The sequence below is a fragment of the Biomphalaria glabrata genome, chromosome 2, assembly GCF_947242115.1.
Source record: "Biomphalaria glabrata chromosome 2, xgBioGlab47.1, whole genome shotgun sequence".
Taxonomy (NCBI): Eukaryota; Metazoa; Mollusca; class Gastropoda; family Planorbidae; genus Biomphalaria; species Biomphalaria glabrata.
The window spans coordinates 32,615,458-32,642,282 of record NC_074712.1 but is presented as its reverse complement, the minus strand read 5'-3'; the positions used below and the strand labels follow the sequence as shown (position 1 = coordinate 32,642,282).

The 26,825-nt window shown below is 32.8% G+C and overlaps 2 protein-coding genes across 4 annotated transcripts; one reads left to right on the top strand and one right to left on the bottom strand.

Annotated features, from left to right (window-relative positions):
* Positions 1 to 1,618: 1,618 nt before the first annotated feature.
* LOC106054926 (uncharacterized) lies at positions 1,619 to 16,520 on the top strand. Of its 3 annotated transcripts, XM_056020120.1 has the most exons (9): positions 1,621 to 1,890; positions 3,468 to 3,505; positions 5,056 to 5,170; positions 5,279 to 5,446; positions 7,215 to 7,289; positions 7,809 to 8,031; positions 8,217 to 8,425; positions 13,931 to 14,094; positions 15,643 to 16,520. In XM_056020120.1, exons 4-9 carry the CDS (start codon positions 5,281 to 5,283, stop codon positions 15,907 to 15,909), a joined length of 1,104 nt encoding a protein of 367 aa, XP_055876095.1. In that variant the 5' UTR covers positions 1,621 to 1,890; positions 3,468 to 3,505; positions 5,056 to 5,170; positions 5,279 to 5,280; the 3' UTR covers positions 15,910 to 16,520. The 3 variants fall into 3 exon arrangements, with proteins under 3 accessions (XP_055876094.1, XP_055876093.1, XP_055876095.1); XM_056020119.1 differs by lacking the exon at positions 3,468 to 3,505 and having other exon boundaries at positions 1,619 to 1,890; positions 13,937 to 14,094; XM_056020118.1 differs by lacking the exon at positions 3,468 to 3,505 and having other exon boundaries at positions 1,620 to 1,890.
* Positions 16,521 to 16,591: 71 nt separating this feature from the next.
* Positions 16,592 to 26,432, bottom strand: LOC106054937 (hypoxia-inducible factor 1-alpha inhibitor-like). Its single transcript, XM_013211025.2, has 8 exons — positions 26,078 to 26,432; positions 20,939 to 21,180; positions 20,423 to 20,571; positions 20,141 to 20,286; positions 19,337 to 19,443; positions 18,979 to 19,042; positions 18,538 to 18,645; positions 16,592 to 18,236 (listed from the first exon to the last, which is right to left on the bottom strand). The coding sequence occupies exons 1-8, from the start codon at positions 26,201 to 26,203 to the stop codon at positions 18,192 to 18,194; spliced, it is 987 nt and encodes a 328-aa protein (XP_013066479.1). The 5' UTR covers positions 26,204 to 26,432; the 3' UTR covers positions 16,592 to 18,191.
* Between the last annotated feature and the right edge of the window lie 393 nt (positions 26,433 to 26,825).

Below are 26,825 nucleotides of genomic sequence, written 5' to 3'. Positions count from 1 at the left end.
AGGTCTTGTGGCACAGCACCTTCTTGCCAACATTTGCAAGGCAGTTCGTGTAGAGGTTGGATTAGAGTAGTTTTGCATTGTTTTAGAAGATCTGGGGGGGGGGGGGGGGATACCATCGCATCCGGGTGCTTCGCGGGCAGCAATTTTGTCTACGGCTTTGTTGAGCTCTGAAAGGGTGGGTGTTTCGTCTAGCTCGTTCATTGTGGGTAATTGTATGATAGCCTCAAGGGCTGAGTCAGAGACTGAACTTGTTGTGGCGTAGAGCTCAGAGTAATGTTCAACCCATCTGTGCATTTGTTGGCACTTGTCTGTGATAATTTCCCCAGTGGTTTATTTAAGAGGTGCTGTCTTGTTTTGGGAGGATCCGAGAGCCTTTTTGATTCCTTCGTACATCCCTCTTATGTTGCCCACTTGGGCTGCGAGCTGAATATTCTCACTGAGCTCTACCCAGTATTCATTGGCACAGATCCTTGATGTCCTCTGTGCATTGGCTCTAGCTTCTTTCAGGTTTAGCAGGTGGCGTTGGGTAGGTTTTGCCTTGTAAGTAGCGAGTATATCTCTCTTTGCTCTGATGACAGGTGCTAAAATGGCTGCTTTAGAGTCGAATCAATCATTTTGTTTTGTAATTTTTCTTCCAAAGATTTCCAGGGAAGTCTTTTGTATGGTGGACTTGAGGTGTTCCCATTTTTCTGTTGCTGTATTTTCAGAGATATTTTTATACTCGCGTTCAAAAGATTCCGCAAACTGTATCTGTACCCTAAGCTCTACCCAGTATTCATTGGCACAGATCCTTGATGTCCTCTGTGCATTGGCTCTAGCTTCTTTCAGGTTTAGCAGGTGGCGTTGGGTAGGTTTTGCCTTGTAAGTAGCGAGTATATCTCTCTTTGCTCTGATGACAGGTGCTAAAATAGCTGCTTTAGAGTCGAATCAATCATTTTGTTTTGTAATTTTTCTTCCAAAGATTTCCAGGGAAGTCTTTTGTATGGTGGACTTGAGGTGTTCCCATTTTTCTGTTGCTGTATTTTCAGAGATATTTTTATACTCGCGTTCAAAAGATTCCGCAAACTGTATCTGGAGATCAGGGTGTCACCCTGTTAATATAATAGGCCTGCATTATATTGTGGAACCAGATTATGATTATATATGCAGTAATACCGGTACCCGGTAGGAATCTAGATGACCTAGATCTAATTTTAGCAAGACACCGTGAGAATAGACAGGATGCTGCCACTTGCGTAGCATTGTTCAGCGTGGTCCCACCCGTCGATATTCTAATCTATTATCTAGATCTAGATCTCTAGATTTAGATAGATGTAGAGTCATATTAGAGTTTAGATCTAGGCTTAGGCATAACACACCTCCCCTCAGTATTATCATAAATCTAGATTGACTAGTCTAGTAGAATCTAGATCTATAGACTAAAAATATCAAAGTAAAACTAAAAGTTAAAGTAACTTAAACTGTAAGTTAAACTGAAGTTAAAGTTAAAGTAAATTAAAATAAAGTTACCAGATTTTCAATTTGAAATTGAAATATTTATTATAGATCTATAAAAGACTATATAGATCTAATTTATTATATTCTAAAAGTAGTAAGTCTAGATCTAGTAAATAATAGATTAGCACTAGATTGTCTAGATCTAGTTTCTAGACCTACTAGTAGTACTACACCTACTTCACCTAGTGTCTGAGTAGTAGTTACTAGTCACACTAGTGAGTGTAAGTGAGTGAGGCTAGTGTCCTAGAGTAGACTTCAGTACTGTCAGTAAACTTGAGACTAATAAAAAAAAAACTAGACTAGTAACTTATATTACTTATGGATCAAATTTTTAATACCGCAAAATTAAAAATACAAAAGTGGATTAGTACTGTTCAAAACATGAGTGAAAAGGTATATATAGATCTACTATATATAATTTATAATAGTATAAACTATAATAGATCAATATAATTATTATAATATTACTAGATATCTAGTTGTCCGGCGGCGTACCATACGCCGCTATTTTGCAAGGCTGGCCTTAGGCCACTGCAACCTATGCAACCGCAGTGGGCCCCTTTCATAGGACCTGCCCTAATTCAAGGTGTATAAATTATTAAATAAAACAGATTTCCCGCGCCCTCCTGTTGTTTTACCAGGAGCTCCTGGAAATCTCCCGAAATTGCAAAATATAAGAAAAAGAAATATATCGACAAAAATTGTCATTATGGGGTGTCATTCAATATGGAAAACACCAATCCTACGCGCGATGAAAAAAAACAGCATTATGCATTAGCCATAATTGTGGAATCTGGTAAAGAAGCTTCTTGCGCCTCAAACTAATGAAGAATTACTTGAGGTCAACAATTCTCAAAGATAGATTTAAACATTTGATAATTCTTGATATTGAGCATGATCTATGTAGGAAACATAATTATTATTTGTTTCACGCAATCTCGTAAAGTAATTCTGTACGTAGTAAAGAATAAATGAAATACATAGACAAATTTATTTTCTAATACAAACTCTTAAATTTTACTTATTATCCGCTTCCCTACCCAAACTTGGCCCCTGCGAAATCCGTTTCGCATAGGGCCCCACAATGGTTAAAAGTTTTTTAATTGCTTTTTATTTATATAGAAGATTAATTATTTATTGTATAATCTATAGATCTAATCTAGATCTAAGTCTAGTCAGGAAAAAAAATTTCTTAACAAGTTGGGAAAATAAAATAACTTTCAATTTCAATTTAACTCATCAAATCTTATCTTATCTTTTGTAATACAGATGTTACTTCAAAAAAGAAGATGATTACATCCTACGCGTCATGCATTCAGTCATGCATATTAACCAATGACTTAAATTCTGCCAAGTCACTGGTTTTCCTGGCTAGCTCAGGCAACCCATTCCATGCTCTAATAGCACTAGGGAAGAAGGAGTATTTGTACAAATTTGTCCTAGCATATGGGATGAGGATTGTGCCTTTATCTTTGTGTCTTTCTGAGTATTTTATCAAATTTTTTTTTTGTATTTGAAGATTATGGTTTAGTGTTTTATGTATAATTGCTACTTTACTTTTGCGTCTTCTGTCCTGAAGGCTTTCTAAATTTAGTGATTTAACTAAAGGTGTTACTCTAGTCAAATGTGAATATTCGTTTGTTATGAATCTCACTGCTCTATTTTGTGTCTGTTCCAGTTTCTTAATGTTTTCTTGAGTTGAGGGGTCCCAAACAGAGGATGCATATTCTATTATTGGCCTAACCAAGGTTAAATAACATTATTTGATTTATAGAAATTTCTTTTAATAAACCCTAATGCTTTATTTGATTTTTTGATAGTTTCATCAATATGGGGATTCCATGACAGTTTTTAATTTATTATAACACCTAGGAATTTTGCATTTTTAGTTTTTTTAGAACTTACTATTCAATTACTATTGTTTATTAAACACATTTAAAAATTTTTTTTTATTCCTTTATTAATTACAGACATTTCTTAAAATAATCAGAAAGACACAAAAATAAAGGTATATTTCTTATTCCATATATCTATTAGCTTCTTAAGTATTTCTTTCCTAGTACCATTAGAAAGAGCATAGAATGGGTTGCCCAATTCAGCCAGCAAAATCATTTACGTCATCATCAGGGATGATGTGACAGTTCGCATAACCAAATCCCTCCATTTTTCCCAGTCAGCAGCTTTTCTTAGTAGCATATCAAGACAGGCCAGTCCATTTTTTTTTTACTTTGTCCAGCCAGCTTTTCTCTGGATGATCCTTTCTTTGTGCTCCCTTCACTGTACCTTGAAGGATGACTTTAGACAGTCATATCTTACAATATGACTGTCGGTGCGTAGGTTATGGCATTCTAGCACCAATGTTTATTAAGTGCACAATTTTTGAACGCACTTTCTTGGTTGCCTTGCTTGTATGTTTATGGAGTGGTTTTGTTATTATGCTGGTGTAACGTCGTGTGTTTGAGATTCTTCTGTGTTCCCCTGTTTAGGGTGAGTATTTAAGGCATTACTGCATTTCGCAGTTGTTTCACTGCCTTAGTTTTTTGGGACTAGAACTTTGTCTTTTCTTATGTCTCTACAGGGAGTTAGTTATGGGATTACATTGGAGTTTGTTATCAGCAGGGTGCCAGTTTGAACGTAGGCCTACTATTGTGTGGCGTTGTGTGATAGCAAGGTGTGGAATTATTGTTTGATTACTATAGCCACAATATTCGAATGTTTTAGATTCAATGTCATTACTCCATCAGTTTGTAATCATAACTTATATTCACATCATTAAACAATTACATTGTTAACAGTGAGTAACTTATTTATTGTGAGCACCAAAGTGCCTGTTGAATGTCAGGGGCCCGGGCAAACGAGCTAAGGCTTTAACATAACCCTGACAATGACCAACTCAGCTTTTGTCTTTTCACAGTATTGAGGAGTTCCTCCTAATGCCAGCCAGAGTGTTGATTTGTAACAGTACAAACTCATTTGTCTTCTTTTCCTGGTATTTGATACCCAACATTAGCATTTACTCTCAAAGGCTTGAATACTTCTTTCAGCCTCTCACTGTTCAGTCTCCAACTTTCACAACTGTATAGAAGTACTTGGAAGCTGATTTTACCTTTTCACATTTTCCCCAGTTTGCACTTGGCGGGTTTTTATTTAGGTCTTCTATTGATCCTCCATCTTTTGCTGTTTGATCCTAGGTATATGAGTCAACTTCTTCTAATATAGTTTGACTGTATGGAACATCTATCTTCACCACAAACTAGTATTTTGCTTTTTTCTGGACTAATTTCCATGTCAACTGGTCTAGCTGGAGCATCCAGTTTTGAAGTAAAATCTTGCATCTAGTCTGTATTTTCTCCAATGAGATCTATATCAACTGCTAACTTCAGATTAGAAATAGGCCACTCATTTATGGTCAATCTAGGAGTAAATCCTTCTAGAGTTTCCATTATAATATTATATGCACTAGAAAAATGTTGAAAAGAGCTAGAGACTTTCTCAGTTCCAGCTGTCCTGGTTTTCTGAGTAATGCCAATTTCAATTACTATTTTGTGTAATTTTTAGGATAGAGCATGGTGGATCAAGTTTCGCAGTTATCAAGACATTTTAAAAAATCATCCTACATATTTGTACTGTGAACTGATCTTCTATCTTCTTGGATTCATCACCTTTTGTCATGGTAAAAAAAAAATTTTTTTTTTTAAATCTTCATTTATTATATAAAATATATAGAATTTTTACAAAAAAAAGTTTTTAATAATAATATTGCCTTATTTTAAATGTGTAGCAATGCGGAATGGAGGACGTTACCGCTGGCTCTGGTTTGCTGCTGTTGCCCATGGCTTGACTGTCGAGTCCCTAAGCTACTTTGTACCTGATATTGACAATTTCTGGCATGCCCAGTCTATGGTTATGCTTTTAGGCCAACGCTTGCCACTACATATTATCATTCTATGTAAGTTTTAAAATTGTAAATAAATTAAATTGTAAATCTTTAATGATCTTTTTTATTTATGAAGTTCAAATGTTTCGCACACAAAGAAGTCGAACAATATTCTTGTTAGATGATTAATAAGATTTAAAACAAATTAAAATGCTTGTTTATCACTGGTGACTGATTGTGTGTGTTGTGTGGTTTTCATGTTGTAGTTAAATCCTAGATCTAGCGACACTGAGTCTGCATGAATAGAATTCACTGAAAAAGTTCTAATATAATAGAATTTTAAATTATTTAATTGCACAAAAACTTTACTTGTGGAATAAACCGGCACAAAGAATAGGTCAGACGTATGACAAATATAAAAAATATTAATTGATTGAATAAATATTTAAATAAAGGGAAATGTACAACTGTCCTTGAAATTTCCATTTCACTGCTATATATACATTTAGATTTAATCTAGAAAGAATCAGACTTTGAAATAATTTAGCTCTACACAGTTATGAAGACAAGTGTCTTATTACATGACACTTGAAATATGCATTTGGAAACTTTTTTTCTTTCAACTGCAAAGAAGTCATATAATATCCTTCAAAATTAATGAGATTTTAAACAAATTAGGCTTGAATATTCTGTTTGAAAACATGTTTTTCTTAAATATAAAAGAAACCACCTTTTTACAAAGCTTATATCAACTCTGTCTGTATGGTAAAAAGTTTGTCCACGTTATTTATACGTGTAAAAAGCAATCACAGTAGCATTCACCTAGATATCCCTTTCTCTCCCCTCCCTTTCCTAACTGGTCCAGACAAGTGATGGGATCATAGTGCATTAAGGAGTAGAAATATTTCTAATTGCACAGATTTATTATTGTTAGTCTAGATCTATTACAAATGTAATCACATGACATATAAATCCAAACTAATTGATGTAAGCTTTTTTTTTTCTGTTTTTCTTGTTCAGTCTAAATTTCTAAAGCATCTAAAGAAATTCTGGAGTCAAATGCAAATGTAGACCTAGTGGTTTTAGAAATTCCACTCTGCTTCCTCCTCCATGCCGGCATATAAAATAAAAAAAATAAACCAATATGATGACAGTATAGGTGTCCTGTAAAGGACTGTGAACGTTTTGAATGATAACAGTTTTTCCTTTTTTATTTGTCATATGAAGCTTAAAGTAAGACTTAATTTGATAGAATTATAAAGTAAAATTTTAATATGAGATTAACCAATAACATTTGTTAGCAAGTGCTTTTTTTTTTACTTGTTGCTTTTTTATAACTTTGCTCAATCTCAGATATTTATAAAAAAAAAAAGGGAATTTTATAGTACACTTACGTATTATTCAAGGAATATGATAATTAAGCATCTAATTTTTGTAAAATTTTTACTGGAGAGGGGCAGAGTAGACTCCTATGGCATTCTACTTTTTTGGAACACTTTGCTGGATCTTGAAAATTAAAAAAAAAAAAAGGTTTATAACACACTGAGTTGGCTCTGTAGTTATGAAATAATTATTTAAAATGCAATTAATATCAAATTACGAAAATTATAGACAGTATTTTTTTTTAATTTGTGAGCGAGGCACAATCACCTGGACCTTTTTTTTTACTGCTACACTAAGACTCCAATCAACTTATATATATGTTAATATGATAAGAAGCTTATGTTAAAAAAAGTAATCTATTTGGTTTTCTTAAATTCATCTTACAATTTTATTGCTTTCATACTACCGTAACTATAGTCAAAATGTTTTTTTTTTAATTTTTTTTATATTTTTTTAGATCCAGTTTTCCTGTATGTTGCTGTGGTTGCAGTTTCGCATATGAATTTACGCTGGTGGGCTGAACCTTGTGCAGGTAAAGAGTGTGATCAGTGTATTTTTGAAAGGCTACTTTTAAATACATTCAGAACAAAAAAAAATATTTTTTTTAAAATGTAGCTTCAATGGTCTTGCTTATTGATATTTACTTATTATACATATAGCGTTCATTATAGTTTTGCTTAATGATATTTACTTTTTTATATATTATCTTTATCCATCCACTTTTTTTAAGACTTTAAAATTATATAGTTAAATTTTTTTTAAAAATTCTTCATTTAGTCTTAGGGTAAATGAAATATGTATCTTGCAAATTTCTCATCTTTTTTTGATCATCCTTGATGTTTTGTGACATGAATACTTTAAGCCATTGTCAGACACTCCTAAGGCTCAGACTGAGTCCACTCATTGAATCACAACTTAGAATGCACAGCAATAAGGTTTAAGAGATTATATCATATTTAGAAAATTGATAGTAGTGGGTAAACCTTTCAGGTCTTAGAAATACATAAACTCATTATACTTTATTTTAAATTGTTTATTTTCTTTTTACTAGTTGGTCTGACTGCTTTGCTCATGGATATTCCTTTTGACATCATGGGAGTAAAAAATCTTTGGTGGACCTGGCATGATGATGACCCAAACATATATGACCGTCATTATGATGTGCCTTGGACATCTTACTACTTCCATGCTTCTTTTGCTGCAGCCTTTACTTTAATTTTCTTTGGTGTCAGAAGATTTTTTTGTAAGACTGTATCCAAGTTTCAAAGTCAAGGGTTTGTTCGTTGTTGTTTTTTTTAAACATAAATAAGTATTTTTAAAGTAATTATTTTTTCACACTGAATTTATATGAGTTGGTTGATATTCATTAGTTATAAACATAAAGTACGCCTCGATCATTGAAAGAAATGGACATAAAGTGTGTGTGAAGTAGACATAAGTTGCTCATCTTTTCTTTCAGATTTTTTTGTGAGCTCACTGTTGTAATCATCACTGGTTTATTTTCCATGCCACTTGGCATTTTGCAATTCATTCCTGTGTATCATCCACTTCATGATTTGTATGGCTTGCACTCAGAAGTTTGTGTGCTGCTCTTTTTGACATTCTTCTTTTTGCTTGTTTGGAGTGCTGACAGACATCCTTTTGAACATGCAAGAGTACCCAAATCTAGTAAGATTGTTGAGCTTTCAATCATTTACAAGATAGGTTTTTATATTATATATTTGTTTTGGAGTCAAAGAGGAAAGATTTGTTTTCAAAGTAAGATTATTTAATAAAGCAGATAACAAATATAATTATAATAATAAAAATCGACATCACTTCTTTTAGTATTTATATAGATATAATTGTTAGAAAATTTAAATAAAAAGAAAGTTTTCAACTCACTAATAAAACATTTGTACACATTATTTCTCCCACAATCAGATCAAGTTGAAATTTTGCATATTTATTTCTTGTATCTGACAAAACAAGAATCAATAAAAAAATTAATCTTTATTTAATTACTTTTTGGTAATTAATTATTTTGTTTGGTATCAAACAAGGGCAAGAAATAGTATTTGACAGATGTGATGATATAGGTTGAATTAGTCCCATTGAGGAGGCTTAAGCCTTTGAGTTCAAATTGAAAGTTGTACAACTCTTTTTTTTTTTTACGTATTTAAAAAGCTATCATGATAACATCCACCTAGATACTCCCTTCTTACCCCCCACCCTTCGGCTTCGGCCGAGTATCACTGACGAATCCTATGACACAACCTGGAAACATGGCATTCTATGTGACTTGGCGCTTATGGGGCTTAAGGGACACCTCCCCCGTTTTGTGGAGGAATTCCTGAAAGATCGAAAATTTCAGGTTTCAGTGGGCAACTCCGCTTCTGACACTCATGACCAGGAAATGGGTGTACCCCAGGGCAGCATTCTGTCAGTCACCCTGTTCAACATTAAAATAAATAGCATCATAAATGCGCTGTCCCCTGGCATAGAGTGCTCTTTGTATGTTGATGACTTTGTCATTTTTACTTATGGGAAAAACATGAACACCTTAGAAAGAAAATTACAGTTATGTTTAAACAAAATTCAGGGTTGGGCAAACTATAATGGTTTCAAATTCTCAGACTCCAAAACAGTTAGTATGCATTTTTGTAATCTAAGGGGACTCCACCCAGACCCTGAACTATTTATACACAAAAAGAAGATCCCTGTCGTGAAAACTACAAAATTTTTAGGCCTCACCTTAGATTCCAAATTTAATTTTCTCCCCCACATTAAGGAACTTAAGAAGAAATGCCAAAAGTCATTAAACATACTAAGAGTACTCAGCCATACGGACTGGGGAGCTGACAGAGATACCTTGCTGCTGCTTTATCGGAGTCTAATTCGATCCAAGCTAGACTACGGATCCATAATATATGGAGCAGCAAGGAAGTCGTACCTAAAAATACTGGAACCAATACAAAATGCTGCCCTGCGTCTCTGTCTCGGCGCGTTTCGTACATCACCTATCCCAAGTCTCCATGTGGAGGCTGGAGAACTCCCCATGGATATAAGAATGAAAAAGCTTGCAATGCAGTATATAGTCAAGCTAAAATCCAACCCCACAACCCTGCTTTCGACTCCATATTTAACCCCACAGAGGTAGAATTATACAATCGAAGGCCTAAAGTCATACAGCCGTTGGGCCTTCGAATGAGAGAACCCATCCAAAATTTAACCCCACCCGTTGACCAAATCTCTAAAATAGAAACCCCTCAGAAACCTCCTTGGCTAATGAATAAACCCAACTTAAATTTTCCCTCCTTAATTTCAAAAAAGAAAATACAGACCCAAGCATACTACAAGTCCACTTTAGGGAACTGCAGGAGAGCTATGGAGATTGTGGCACCATCTACACAGACGGATCCAAAATGGAGGGAAAGGTTGCGTGTGCCTGTTCCTTTCGGAACAAAACAATCTCCCGTAGACTCCCTGATGGCTGCTCCATCTTTACAGACGAATTGCACGCAATATTGCTTGCTCTTATGGCCGTAAAAGCATCAGAAAGGAGGAAATTTATAATCTGCTCCGACTCCAAATCTGCATTGCAAGCTTTGGGGCGGATGAAGACTGACATCCCATTGGTACATAGGAGCCTGAAGCTGTTGGACCAAATAACAGCTGACCGTAGGGATGTCACCTTCATCTGGGTCCCCTCCCATGTTGGCATTGAGGGAAACGAAGCCGCAGACAGAGAAGCAAAGAGAGCCCTAAATCATGCGGTGTCAGGAACCCAAATTCCCTACTCGGACCTGAGACAAAGTATTGCCTCTGCCACCTATCGAGAGTGGCAGAACCAATGGGAGGCTGAGACTCACAGTAAACTCACGCAGATTGTGGCGGATGTCAGGTGGCGGCCCACATCTAAGGGTCTGACAAGGCGTGGTAGCACGACCATGTCCAGACTTAGGATTGGCCACACCTACATCACGCACTCTTTTGTACTAAAGAGAGAGGAGCCCCCACTCTGTGAGTACTGTGACTCTCACCTCAATGTGGAACATATCCTCGTTGATTGCCCCAGATACTAGGATGTCAGGGCGAAATATTTTAGAGCCACTAATTTAAAAACACTATTTGATAATGTCGACCCTGGGAAGGTACTGGGCTTTATCCGGGAAGTGGGGCTATCTACGAAGATCTGATATATGAATTTGTGAACATGCACTATTTACATTAGATTTTTACCAAATATTTAAATTTTTACTACCTTTACTATTTTAACTGTGAATAGACCTTGATTTTAATGATATGACTGTATAGAATCTGGCCCTTGCTGTTTAGAGAGAGAGTAGTCCTTAAGGGACTGCAGGCACGACATGGCCTAAATTGTGCCGATGTGCCTCAAATAAAAAAACAAAACAAACAAATCACTGACGAATAGTTGGCCACCGTAGTACCTATATTTCGATTAATATTGTTAGGCGCTAAGTCTTTTCCAGATAAATCAAACGGAGGTAACACTTAAATATCAAAACAACACAGGCGAAAGGCCAACAATATAAGGGTAGTCGACGCTGATAAAGGATGTTAAACAAGAAGTTTAATACTTAATGAAGGGAACTGTCAAATGTCGTATAACTAAATATCTACGTCAATAAAAATCTGCCAATATTTATCAAGTGGACATGATTCAATGATGTCAGTTCTGTAATTAACGTTTATGTTTTTAATAAAAGAATGTACTTTTAAAACTATGACTATGCACCAAACATCTTTTAGTACAAAGACAAGGCATATTTATCTAAATAGAAATAAAACTTTACATTATTAATTCGAATTACATACATAGCAGCAATGGCTGGCACATTTTAAAATTTTGTCTTGACCTTTGAGTGGGCTACTAACGTAATATTTTTAACTATGTCATGCTGACCAGACATCTGTCTAGATGTGTGGGTATATCTCCAGATGTAGAGATGAACAACCCCCACCTTTTTTTGTTTGTTTAGTCCATAATATTGAGTTCATTGATAGACAGGTGACCACATTAAGCCAGATGTCAACATGTTGACACTGTCTAGAGGTCACATCTATCTTAAGAGGGAACTGAGTTTGTTTACTTCGAGAAGAAATTTTTTTTAAGGGGGCTGGACTTCAAACTGCAACTCGACACATATAACAAGGATATTTGTTATTTGTTTAGCCCATCGCATTAAGTTCGTTGATAGACAAGTCAAATATGACGTAGGTACTCTCTAGAGGGCATGCGAGGGAACTGAGTTTGTTTACTTAGTAGCTTATCTTAATTAGGGGTGCAACTTCAAGCCACACCTCTACAGGAGTTTGTTTATTTGGAGAAAAATCTCAATCACGTGGCTGGACTACAGGCCACACCTCTTTATGAATGTCTAGTTTGCTTTCTTGGATATAAATCTCAATTAGTAAGCTGACAAAAGATCACACACCTAAATGAGTGATCTTTTGCCTCACAGAAAACAAACCGATTTCATAGCCCAGTAAGATTGTAACTAATTATTTTGTAGAAAAAAGTACAAGGCTCATATTTCTACATGTTTGACTGACCATGCCAATGTGTTATTTTTTTGCCTGACCACTTAACACTTGTGTAAGCTCAAGAAAAAAAACATGTGATGGTCAACACCATCAACTATACACACTACACTAGAACTACATGTGTAGGCCCACTAGCTCTATCTGACCAGGTTGTTACAATCTGTCGAACACACACAGTCTATTTATTTTTGTGGGTAGGGAGGGTGTGAATGTTTTTTTTCTTCTATATTTGGTTTTCCTAATGCTCTTAGATCTGCATAGCTGTAGATTTAAACATAGATCTCAATAATAGACTAGACTACAATTTAATCTATGCTTTGGCATCATCTAAGGTTCAAGCTATAAATAGGTATAATTGGTGTTCTCGCTGTTAATAAAATATCGTTTACTGCAAATGAATTAATCTAAAACAATAAATATAGAACACTTCAGATTCCAACTATTAACAAATAAGCTACTATCAGTATTAAGATTCCAACTATTAACAAATAAGCTACTATCAGTATTAAGCCAGAACCAGAAGCAGTCCTTGGACTTTAAATTACAAGCCTGATGACCAGTTGTTGGTCTGAAATTCATGAACACCTACATCAACCCACTATACAAGCCAGACTGCACTTTATCTTTGAGAGATTGACATTAGTAACTAGTTAAATATATATTTACATATTTTACATTGACTATGCCACACACCCTTTACAGTTGGTGGACTCTATATACACACACACTCTTATGCTACACAGATTAGCTTGCAATAGGCCTATCTGTTTATAAATACTGTTAAGCTTTAATTCATCAATCATTAACAGAGTTTAAAGCAATAAGGTAAATAAAAGGAAAACAATTATTACGAATATAGGTATGTTATTTAACAGTTTTGCAAAATGCTCAGCAACACAAGCTATCTACAAGACATATTGGTATTCGGCTTCGGCTGAATATCAAAAAGTACTATCCGGTGCACCCCTAATATATATATATTGTTGATGGTCTATGTGTTGATGATGTTGGTAGATCACGATTGTGTGTAGATCAATGTTATCTTTGAGTTCGAACTAGACACATCCAACAGAACCAAGTAAAGTAGATAATGAATAACTCCTGGTAGTAAATTTAACAATAACTTTATTAAATAATAAGGGCACAGTCTGCGTCGTTTCTAATCTATAATCTGGTTGTCGTCCTGTCCGTTGGTTCACTATTTCCATTCTAACTTTTTAATGATTTATGTCACTACGGAAAAACCCATTTAAACCCCAATGTCTACGCGTCTTACTATTGTGTCATTACATACTTCCTCCTCCCTTTAGTCTAAAACACTATCATTTACTGTCATGTCTGTACAATTTACATGGCCAAAATTTGGGGAAAGACAAAATAAACATATATCTTCATCGACACCATCATGTTTCTCATCTTCATTATTCCATCAGTTCCTGATATGTTACAATATATATATAAATATATAAATATTTATATATATATATATATATATATATATATATATATTCATTTATATTTATGTTTTTTAATATACACATGTGTGTGTATATATATATATATATATATATATATATATATATATATATATATTGATTTATATTTATGTTTTTTAATCTACAGTGACAGATAAGTTCAACCTGATTGCATTGACTGTACTGATACACTTTGGATTCTATATCTACATTGTGCTGACTGCTAAACCTGAAAATATCAAATCAGTTGGTTTCCATCAGCCTGTTGGTGCTTGTGATGTTCCAGTCGACGTAGCTACTCCTCTTGGTTATGTAAGGCACATTACCAGACCTGCCTACCAAAAAAAGTCCAAATGCGTAACGCTGATGGTCAAAATGCGTATTTTGGCACCAGAATGTGTAACACTTACGCGATCCACTATTTTGTCATATATATATATATATATATATATATATATATATATATATATATATATATATATATATATATATATATAATATATATATAATATTAGATCTCGATGTCATGATTAGATCTACAATCTAAATCTAGATCAATACGACAATACAATAGAGATGATATCTAGACTAGATCTGGATCTATGTCTATATAATTTATAATGAATATAATCTACTAATCTACTCTAGATCTGGGCTCAAGTGTTACTGATGCCGTGGATCTATTCCTGTATAACAAGTTATCTAGATTCTAGATCTAGAATCCAGATCTAGATCTAGACTTGATATCTACAATGTCACTCAATGTGTTTTGAATTGATAGCACTTCGATATTTTTTTCTATACAAATGAATACGGGAATCAGGGATTCAACATAATTAATTTCTACTAATGAACTTACAAAAAAAAAAAAAAGTCACGTTGGTCACCGTTTGTATCAGCTAACTGACGATACCAACCTGGTACCAACCCGCCACTCCCTCACTCTTGCGTTCTTCATTTCTAGACTAAATCTAATTGCTATTAAGAACCAATCAACGTATAGATCTGGACACAATGTGTTCCCCCACCTTTTCTGTTACCCCCCCCCCCTTCCAGCCCAACAGGACGGCTTAGCGTGACCGCTCGTAAGCTAGTCAAGAGAGGGGGAAAAAAAGGATACGAAATGCGTAACACGACGGGTTAAATGCGTATTTGCGTACTGACTGTCATTTTTGGGAGATTTTGCGTAACGAATACGCATTTTGCGTAACGGTAGGCAGGTCTGCATATTACTATTGAATCTCTTACTTTAGTTTGTGGGACTCATCAATTATTCTGTAATGGTTAAATTAGAATAACTAGTATATTTTGATTTTAAATAGATTTTATGAAATTGTAGTTACCTCTTTTTGCTATGTAATGCTGTATCATAGTTATACATTTTATTACATGTACAGTACAAGTTGTTCATTGAAAGTTTTGGAACAAGATATTAATGCCAAAGAAAAAAAGCATCCCCCCTCCCCTTTTCCAGCCCTTTTTTCCTCAAAACAATTTTTTCATGTTTCTTTTATAATTCCACTAGTTTCTTCATTGCGATTGTTTACATAAATAGTTTGAACATTTTCAATGCAAAATTGTTATTTCTTTATAATGTTCAATTAAGAAAAAGAAGCATTTATGTCCATAATAGAAGGAAACTGAAAAAAAATCAATGAATTTTATATGTCTTAAAGAAATGAAAATAATTAAAGTTCATATTCAAACTTTTTTGATATTCAGATTTTATGAGAGAAAAAAAAAACCAACCAATATTGAATTTAAAAAAAAGGAATTTCCTTTTGTATCATATTTTTTGTATTGATATTCTGCTATATAAATTATTGCCAAAGGTCATCTATTTTTTTTTTTCATTTTTAGTCACTGAAAAAGAACAAGTATTTGTGCGTTGAACGCTATTTTGAGGAATATTTTGACTTTCATTGTGTCAAAGCACCCCCTGTCTCAGGAAAGGAATGGTATACAATCTGTGGAACACCTTACAAGAATCATGCTGAGTACATCATAGTAGTTTCTGCCTTTAGTTTTATTGGCTTGGTTTGGTTTTGGCAACTGTTAAACAAATCTGGCAAACTTCCCAAATCTGGTAAAACTACTGTTCGTGGAGTAAAACAGCATATAGAATAAAATGACAAACATTTATTTGTCTAATAAATGCTTGATTATTGAGAGATTATTATTTCCTTAGTTTCCATGTCATTAGTTTGCTGTAAAAAGTATATTTGAATTGAAAGTTACATGTTTCTGTAATGAATTTGGTGTAGATGCCATGTCTATTATAGGGCAATTAGGTTTTCAGTTTCAGCAATTTTAGAAGATAAATGCTTTACTAAAGCTTTTGGTTAGATTACTATTGTAATGGTTAATTATTTTATTTTAGATATCTTATTTATTTAATAAACTTACAGGCTGAGTATATAATACCTTTATTCCTCTTGTTATATCTATATGCTTGATTTTTTTAAAAATTTACAACACAACATATATTTGTAATTTACAATTTAATTACATTCCTCTGATTTTTTTGTTATATGTATTTTAGATTTTGTAACTTTAAAAAACAATAAATATTAAAATCATCAAACCAGTTTTGATTGAATGCATAATGTAGCTTTAGTGCTATAATATGGTATGCTGGTGCCTTTTTTTATAAAATAAACTAGCTGGTTTCAATTGTTTCTTATGACATTATGACGTGTTTGCGCTGAACTTTATTTTTTAAGAAATAAAAAATGCCTCAGTTTCTAGAGTTTTTATTTATTATGTTAATTTTTTTTTCTTCATAAAAAAGTTTAAAATGAAAAGAAGATGGTAGAAAATAACAACTTTTATTTACATTCCAGTAACATCACATTAAATATTTGACAGACAGATACTTACTACATGCAAATAGGCACTCACTAGTCATCCAGCCAGCAGATCAACAAACAGCAATCAACTTACACAAATCATGCAATGTAGCTAAACAATGCAAAATATAATCTTACAACCAATCATCATAATTTTTTAAATGTATTTGAAGTATTCATTTTCTATCTCTTAAAATCATACAATTAATATATAGAAATTAAAAAACAAACAAAAAACTATTGAATAATGAAACAAATATATGTAAATGATTATAAAAACCACTGTAGTAAACAGAAAAAATAAAATTTTAAGTAATTAAGTTTACAAAATTACAGACAAGAGTTATAAATGAAACTAATGTCTACAAAAGTATATAATTTACATTACAAAAACTTACTTTAAAAAAAACAATCTTTTTAATAGTTAATAGTTTTTTTTTTTAATCCTGAAAATATTTATTTTTTTAAAATTAAGCATGCTCTTAACAAAAGGACTTTTTTTAATATACTTTCTTGTTAACTTTTAATTCAAAATGTAATTATTATGTTTTGATTCACATTAGTAAGACTTCTACAAACTTAAAGTAAAAACCCATTGAAAGAATTTCAAAATAAAAAATGAGACTGTTCAATAACTGTTAATAACAGCTGTAGTGATGTTAGTTGACAAATGTTCATGGAAGGAAATCAAGGTTGTATGTGTCTTCTATTTGTATGCTTACAAATGTTAATATGGGACAATAATGGCATGCATCTTAACTTGTACCCCTAAAACATAAATACAAAGTAGAACAATTAGCTACATTACTGATGGAAAATAGTTGTGTTTTTTTCAAATATCACAGTATAGCTACAAAATGAACAGCTCAATCAGCAGAAAGCTTTCTAAACAAAATTTAAAGGATAAAAAAATCTAATTTCTAGAACCAACATCTTTAGAAGCACAACTAATGAATGTTGATTTTTTTACTAGCTGAATCAGAATTTTAAAAAAATTATTCAACATTTTTTTTTTAGTTTAAACATTCAAAGTACCAAGTTCATTGTTGTTTAATTTTTGTACATTTCTAGAAGTAGAAAATGTTGCACTGAATGAAGTATAAAATACTCAGCAACCTTCAATAATACATATTTAAAAATGTATAGATTAATGACAGCTATAGATTTATCAAAAAATATGTTTAACAAAATAAATATTTCACATAAATTTTTGGTTAAATATTTGTATGGTTCTACATACCGGTATCACTGCATGTGTATAAATTAGTACCAGGAAATAAATAATGCAGAGTTGGAAAATTGTACAGGAAAGAAATGAATGCATGTCAATTTAACCCAGGCTTGCTATAAAACAGATGAAGTTGTATGGTTAAATAATGTGTACAACTGTTGGCATTTCTTTTTCAAATGGATATGAACAAATGATTTGCATATGGTTTCTCAAAAAATGTCTACTTTTATAATTAATGAAGTGAAACTTGCAGGCAAACAACTTGAGTGTTGACCTTGTAGTTGCAGTCAAGTCAGAGTCATGGCTCAAAGGTTCATCTTCTGTATTGGCTATGTGTATCTTCCCTGGACCATCGCTTGCATGAATGAAGGCATCTGAAGATACATAAACAACAGAGTATGACAATGATTAACAAAATTGTTTAAAAGTTAAATTTCTAAAAATTAAAGTTTGAAATTTTTTTTAAAAAACTATGATCAAATAATTATGCTAACTAGTTTGGAAGATTTAAAACTTTTTTCAATTAAGATCTTTAGCTCAAAACTATGCAATGAAAATAAAATTTTCTCTACAACAAAATAAGTAACAATAAGGAGGGTAAAAAAAACTCATTTTCACAAAGCTTTAATCTATGTACATCTCTATAGCTACTAATTATAAATGATATATTCTTACTGATTCATTATCATTTAAAGCTTCTGCTATCATTTTCTCAATATTTCTCATTATTGCCACTTTTTGTCCAGATGTCAAAGGGTAAACTACTTTCACTGTTGGCGCAGCCTATAAGACAATAATAATACATGTTTTTGTTTCCTAATAAAAATAATATAAATTAATATATAGCTCTACATTTTTTAAAGGAGAATTTTACTACTGTTAGAATGTATAAATTATAAGCTCCATTTACTTGCATAATTATTTGGTAATGACCATCAGAAAAAAAGATCATGAGACCTTTAGGTTTGCCATCTGTACAATTACTTGAACACCCAAAAAGATTTTGTAGGAGTCAACTGGTCTTGTTAATTAATTTAATAAAACAAACAAAATATATTATTAAATACTGGGACAGTAAATATGTAAAGAAAATATAAAAAAATTGATGACACCAACCTTATACCAGAAAGTGATTGAAATAGTTTCACCATGACCATGTAAAGACTCAACCTGATGCCACCTTAAATTCAAAGACAATTATTATAATTATTAAAAAATAATAATTATTAAAATGAATAAAAATAGTTATTATTAAAATGAATAAAAGACAACTATTATTATAAAGATTAGAAGCCAATTATTATTTCCACAATAAGAAAAAACAAACTAACTACTGAACAAGTATCAATATCATTAATGTTTCAAACAGCAAGTTTATCATATCAATGTAAAAACAAACATTCTATGAAATAAAAGTTTTTTTAAGTGTTCCTAGTAAAAAATTATTATTCCATAATAAAGCACTACGCCTTACCAATACATGGGCAGATAAAGTACATCTCTAGGACCTACAATTCCTTCGTAACCTTTTACATTAGCAAAATTAGGAAATTTTGTCAAGTCTGGATTGTCAAAGTCTACCTAAACAGAAAATATGGATTGCATGTCAAAGAAAACACATAAAGAAAAGCTTTTTCTTTGGAAAGGATTTGTAATGTTTGACACACTTCAGGGAGAAAAAAAAACTCTTGAAAAGGGGCACAGATGTTTGACTTTTTTTTTCTATCTCAATGTTAGGCACTTTTTTTTCAGAAGGTTACTTTTAAAAGTTACGGAAATTCACAGAACAAAAACCCTCAATATTTCGAGTGTGTTATTACAGCACATAGTATTTATTTCTCCTTTCCTAAGGCTAATATAGATCTTATAAAGTGACCTTTGTGAGTGTCTAGAAAGTCAATCAAATCACCCTTGACACTCTTGACCAAAGGAAGAATTTCTCCCAGAGGCCAGAAATAAGTGATTGGTCCTTCACTGACACTTTTTATCTGTCTGAAGGTGCCTCATCAAAAAGATGATCATAAGATAAAGCTCAGATAATTATACTGAACAAATAAATAGAAAAATAGTAATTAAATGTAGATTTTGTTTCAATGTGATATGACTGTAGTAAAATGGGTAAGAAATATCCTTAAGAATAAGGAAACTGCCTATCATTTCATCTAATAAACAAGTTGAACATTTACACTATTTTTGCAGTTTAACATTTTAGCTGATGATATTTATGAATGTGTGTGTGATTACTTCATAAATCTAATTTATTTTTAAAGGCTCTTACTTGGCTCTGACGATCATGTGGATGATATATAGGATATGGATACATGCATTCAAACTGGCTGGGATCAAAGAGTAGGAACCTTTTATAGCCTTGAATCTGGGCAAAAAGATTTTCCTGTTCATCATAGTGTGCTGGTGTAATGACTCCTGGCAAAAAAAAAACAACAACAAAAAAACAATGAAAACAACACTGTGAGGGAAAAGTATGGTGGAAACTGCTATGATAAACTGTATATATAGAGATTGATAGATTAGACATACAGACAGTGCCTAAATTAATCACCTTCCATTCCAACTAATAGTAGATTAGATGTCATCGGTCCCCAATGATTTTTCTTCTGTGTTTCATTAGCCCATCCCCAATTGAAGTTGGTAAAATCCATCACTATACGAGTTCCTACAGTGTCATTTAATGGCTGCTGTAGATACATTCTGGGGAAAAATAACACATCATTATAGCTTTTTCACATTTTTTTTTAAAAGTTACACACAAAAAATTATTATTATGAAAAAATGAAAAATAAAAGATTCAATATAATACCCCCTAATTTTTCTTAATTTGCTTTTATACAGCACAACTTTCATGCTTATAGTCCAATCTCTTTTGTGGACTAGTGGGGTGAGGGGGGATCTGGGAGAAAGTTTCTGTGCTGCTTTTATGTGTTTAGCAAGCACAACTCTGCTTGAGTCTGGATTTGAACTCAAGATACACTAATTGCAATCAATGCAGCATGATTGCCCTGTAACTGATTATTAACATTGCTAGTTAACAAAATGCATACCCAGGAATGAAACTCACAATTCTTTATTATCCTTTCTCTTTAATTTAGCTGCAAACTCTTGGAATGTCATATCTGTCTGAGTTGTTGGTGGTTTGAACTGTTTGTTTTGAGTAAGTTTCTTGTCATCATAGTACTTAAACTTGCCATCTGCAGATGAATACACTGTATATTGTCCAGAGCCTAAGTTGGAGCACAAATATCCTATGTCCCAATGGTGAGCTGAACCAACTAAGTCTGAGCCTGTTAAAATTACTGGTTGCTGTAAAAATGTATTCAACAATTACTTTTTTCAGCATTGATTTTCCTCTAATAAGTGACTAACTCTTATTGTCAAAATAAGGTAATAATAATTATTTTAAGCAGCCTTAATTAGTGTTCAGAAAATTATGTAATATATATATATCTTGGATAAATCGAAGTTCTCCTTAATTCTAAAAACAACCAAAATATAATGATTCCTTTAAAAAAAAAAAAGTGTTCTACAAGATGAAGCATAGTCATTACGACTGAAGGAGGTCAAGTTTTATATATAATATATATATATATATATATATGTATGTATGTGTGTGGGAGTGTGTGTGTGTATATATATATATCCCATATATTCCATGTGCAGACTAAAACTTGCGCCAAAGCCCTTCCTCTAGATATAGATCTACATTCTTTATACTAAAGTTGTATGTTTACTTTTTGAGATATCAACTCATTTTGAGGCTGTACAACACAAAATGATTTTAATTTTATCATTAAATCAATTAATGCTATATATTATACTGGTTATAGGAATGCTAAGAAATATAACTCTTAATTTTTTTCCTCAGGCTAGGCTATTGCGATTACTGTAATAAGAAACCAAAATAAATGTGTGAAAAGGTCAGTTCATCATGCCACTTTGAACTGAAACTTAGGATCAAGCCTCACTGTCTACATCAACATGAACAAGGCACATGGTCAGGCTAGATCTATGTCAATATAGTAGCCAAGTAGACCTCTAGATGATAGATCTACAATTTTATATATATCTTAAAATACCAGTGACTGATTGATCAAGAGATTTAAACTAGCAAAAAAGGATTCACATGAAATTTTGTACACAGGTTCCTTTAACCACTTACATGCTTAATAAGACAGAGTCACAACCTAAACACCGCAATTAATGAAATACTGCAAGCTTTCTATTAAACCTTTTTATTTTATCTTCAGTATATCCCCAAAAGGTTGCATTCTATATAACACATACATATAAGAATGAATAGAAATAGGACAAAAAATTAGACTTGCTGTATTTTTAAAGCATATTTTCTATATCTCAAGTAAATTTTTATTTATTACAAAATTACATTGCCTGCCAATGGCAATGAGGATGGAATGAGGGACCGGGATAAGACTATACTGTCACTATATACTGTAAAAGGAGAATGGACTAAATGAATGGGGAGACAGGAAGATGTAAGTGCGATGAGATTGAGATCAGCCTTGTTTTTGTAATCTATTTTGATTAAACTTATAAAAAATTGTCTTTGTTCCCTTACCGTTAAGTTGCTTCCTTTAAATGTTGTAACAATACACATTATAGTGATTAGTGATATAGATCTACTAGATATAGATCTAGTTAATTATAGTAAGACTCACTGTGATATATATATAGTCATAGTAATAGATTAAATAGTATCACATACTGACATAGAGTCTCTAGATTAATCTAGAGAGTTAGAGAGGAATCTTAGACTTTTTAACTGACATCTTAGTGAATACAGATCAGATATAAAATTATGCTGTGATAGTGATTATACTTTACTTATACTGATGATATGAGAATAATGAGACATAAGATTTAATTCTCTAGCCTACTCAGTCCTATTGAGGCTACTGGCACTAGCCTCCTAGCACTAGTCACTAGATCTAGAGTTAGTAGAGTGACTAGACCTGAATGGCTGCCTGGTCATGCGGTTTGTGCGCTGGACTGACATTCAGATTTATCGATGGTCCAGGGTTCAAACCCTGCCCGCTCCCATCCCCCGTCGTCCTGCAGGAGGTTTGGACTAGGAAGTAATCATCTTCAACTCTGAAGGAACATCCGAAACATAAAACATTTTACAAACAAACAAACATTTTAGACCTATCTTAATCTTAAAATCTTATCTAGTCTATCATGAAATTCTAGATTCTAGTACTCAAGTACTGGTCTGTATTAGTATTACTCTAAAATTATTACTCCTCTAGTCAAGAGTCTAGTCACACAGTAGTCATGAGTAGTCTGTAGACACTGTAGTGACACTCTCTCTACAGTAACTTACGTTTATCGAACAAGTTAAGCTCATTCGCCGACATTTTTTATGTTTGAATTTGTGTATCTCCGTAAAAATTAGACCTAGAAAAAAACTGATTGTATCTGTGAACTCCTCATCCATTTTTCTTAAAAAGTAGACATGTTTTATTCTATTACTACTCATAGTTAAACTTATATTTGATGTTAAAATGGGTCAGGTTGATGATTTCAAAAGCTTAAATTATCGAACACTTTTTTACCTTTATCTTATCTTATCGAACATATTAAGAACTTATCGAACACACGAGAAGTATGGTGTTTTAAAAGTGTTATAATCTTAAAATTTTGTGAAAAGTATGGTGTTTCAAAAGTGTTATAATCTATATTTTTTAAATTTATATCATTTTCTTTTTACGCCATGTCAAGAAAGACAGATTTTTAGTCATTTTCAAATGGTTCACATCGAAGGAATCTATCACTGATCAGCTCTGCTTAGAAACTGACGGTGCTAAGCCCAGTAACGCATTACCGTAGTACTTATTTAGGTCTAAGCTATTTTGAGACAAAAGCCTAGGCCATTAATAAATTAAATCCAGATATTATTTATTTGAGGGAGAGCCTAATAAGCTTTGGTAGCCAATAGATAATCCCGCCCTCCCCAAGTCATTGCAGGACACAACAGTTTAATTGGTTGACCTAAAAACGAAACATACGGTACGCGGCCCTACGTAACTAGCCGCCGATCTAGCACGCTCAGTGTATGTAACAGCCCAAAAGTCAGTGCTAGATATTTTTTCGATCTGGGCGGGGAGGGGGGGGGGTGCTGAAAAGCTATGGTAGCTTGCAAGCTGTGTTACCTATAGATGTAGATAAATCCGCCCTCCCTAAACCACCTGGTTAACCAAAAAACAACAACAACGTATTTTAGAGCACGCTTAGTATTTGTCACACACACACACAAACAACATATCTATATATACTACGTATCTATCATGCCTAGTGTTTGTGACCTAATTAGCGGCTTGACCGTAGGTACTCGACTGATGGCTCCTCCCCCTTTCACCTCAACATTGTTCTTACTACAACTTGAACAATGTTTTGGGGCTGTGTTGATGGCCTGGTTTACACCTGTGTGTTACGCTATCACTGACCATTTTTTTTTTTTTGTTGTGTTAGTCTGGTGGCTGCGTTTGGATTGAGTCTTGAAATTTACGTTGTTACTTTGCACTGAAAAAGTGTGAATGTTGGAGAGTGGAAGCGCGGGTAAGGGGGTGTAGGCAGAATAGGAGAGTGGTTAAATGCGTTATTGTTATTATTTTGTGTATTTGTGATGTTTCAAAGGAGTGTCTTTGTAGCGCATTATGAGCTTTATCATACTTTATGGCAAATATATATATAAATATTTTATAGACTCGGCGCCACAGGTCTAGATCGAGAAGCACAACTGACTATGTATTTGAGGCTGACGTCACATTCTAATGGTCGATCAATTATTGATGATCTCTGGATACAGTGTCTTGACTGTTTCTCTCCCCCACCCCCCGACCTTTTTTTTTTACCTGCCCAAGACTTTTTTTTTTTCAAAATACCATATCTGCATTCTATACCTCCCCCTTTGCCCTTTCGTTTTATTAATATCTCTTCACATCAAGCACATGCGCTAGGTATTGGTATTTATAACACATAATTCAGAAGTTAATAGAATGGGGCAAATTCAGAATATTAATAGAATGGGGCAAATTCAGAAGTTAATAGAATGGGGCATCTGAAAAAGAAACAACAACTGAATACATTCCACAACTGAATACATTCCACTCTGTTTCTCCTTTTAATTTGCAGTGGACGCCATTAGCATCAAGCTATAATATATAATATAATATATGTGTCATAAAATCAAGCTTTAAAAATGGGTACAATTAGTGCATATCGATGTAAATCTATTTACTAAAAAAAATATAGCACATTTACGGTAAACCACAAATAGCTGATACAAATTGTAACATATGATTAATTTATATCTGTACTTTGCATTACATTATTTTAAAAAATAACAATTAAAAAATATATAATTTAAATATTTTGTCTTCTTTGGGTTATATCCCTTTGATGTTTATTTTTAACATTAAAATGGCGTTCGATATCTTACGAAGCTGAGATTGCTTATATAAAAACTGCTATTATCGAACACCCCCTTTTTAAACCTCAATTTTCATGTTTAGGTAACAAAGGACACTTTCAAATAAATAGTTGTAAATATTTCTCAGCCTAATTAGAAGCGTATTATATAGTTTTTTTGAGCTGAAGCATCATTAGCATTAAAAAATACCCTTAACCCGAGACTCACTCCACTCTTCCCAAGAGTTCAAAAAATGTGAAATTTTTATACCAATATTACCAATGCACTTTGAATATAAGTAAAAAAATGATCCTCGGGTGAAAATGAAACTATTTATAACTTAACTATCAAGAAATGGACGATGCACAATAAGAATGGACTAGTTTCTTTATAATCATCGAAATAAAGGAGAATTTTAAAAATACAATGGGGTGTTCGATAAGTACCTTAAAACGAAGGTGTTCGATAGATGTAAGTTACTCTAGTCCTCTAGTGACTAGTCTGACTAACTCTGACTCACTCTAGGCAGTCTAGGGCTTTGGCTTTACTAAAGTGACTAAAACTAAAGTTTTACTAAAGTCACAAAGCTGAAAGTAAGTCACTAAGTCTAAGTGCCTTAACTTTTAAGACATTTAATTTTTTTTTAAAGTTTAAGTTAAAGTCATTAAAGTAAAAGTGGCTTAAACTTAAAATAAATAAAGGCGATTCTAGATCTAGAGACACTAGAGTAGAAAATAGATCTAGACTCTTCACTATGGCTCTAACACTTACTCCATTTTCAATAAGTTTTTCAGCTTTCTTATCCTGATAATCTAATCGCGGAATTTGCTCGGTAGGAAAGCTATATTTTTTAACTACAAATTCGCGTGAATTTACTTTTATTGTTTCGGTAGCCATTTTGATAATGAAAAACTAAAAATATTGGATTTCAGTCACCAATGGACTGTTCATTATAAAATTGATCGCAAGATCTTTCTGTATTTCTAGATCTTTAAAAGAAAAGTTGGAGACTGCATTCTTATTTACACTAGGCACATTTTAAGCATTTTATAAAAAGCTTATTTATTTCAATAGAAATCAATATGTTTATATTCTAGATCTAGACTAATTTGTGCTAGCCTTTTTTTTCAAAGACCAAGTTCAAAGATTCTAGTCTGTATAAAAATATAAGGTATTCCAAAAATAGTATTCCAGGAAAATACGGATCAATGACATTAACAATATGATTTAAATTTTATAAACACAAGCTGTGAACCTAGCAGTGGCGTGCCATGGTACCAGCAGGTTAAATTGTGTAATGAAATTGATTGCAAAGAAACCAGGGAAAAGTGGGAGAAAGTCAAGTTAATTAAGCTCATTAAATGATAATAATAATAAATAAATAAATAATCTTTATAATTTATTATCCTTAAGGAAATTTATGATAAGAGCAAACAAATACTTGATGATAAAATGTTTCTGTCTATGATAAAACAAAACAAGACAAATCTCGTATTGAATACATACTTTATAATTTTTT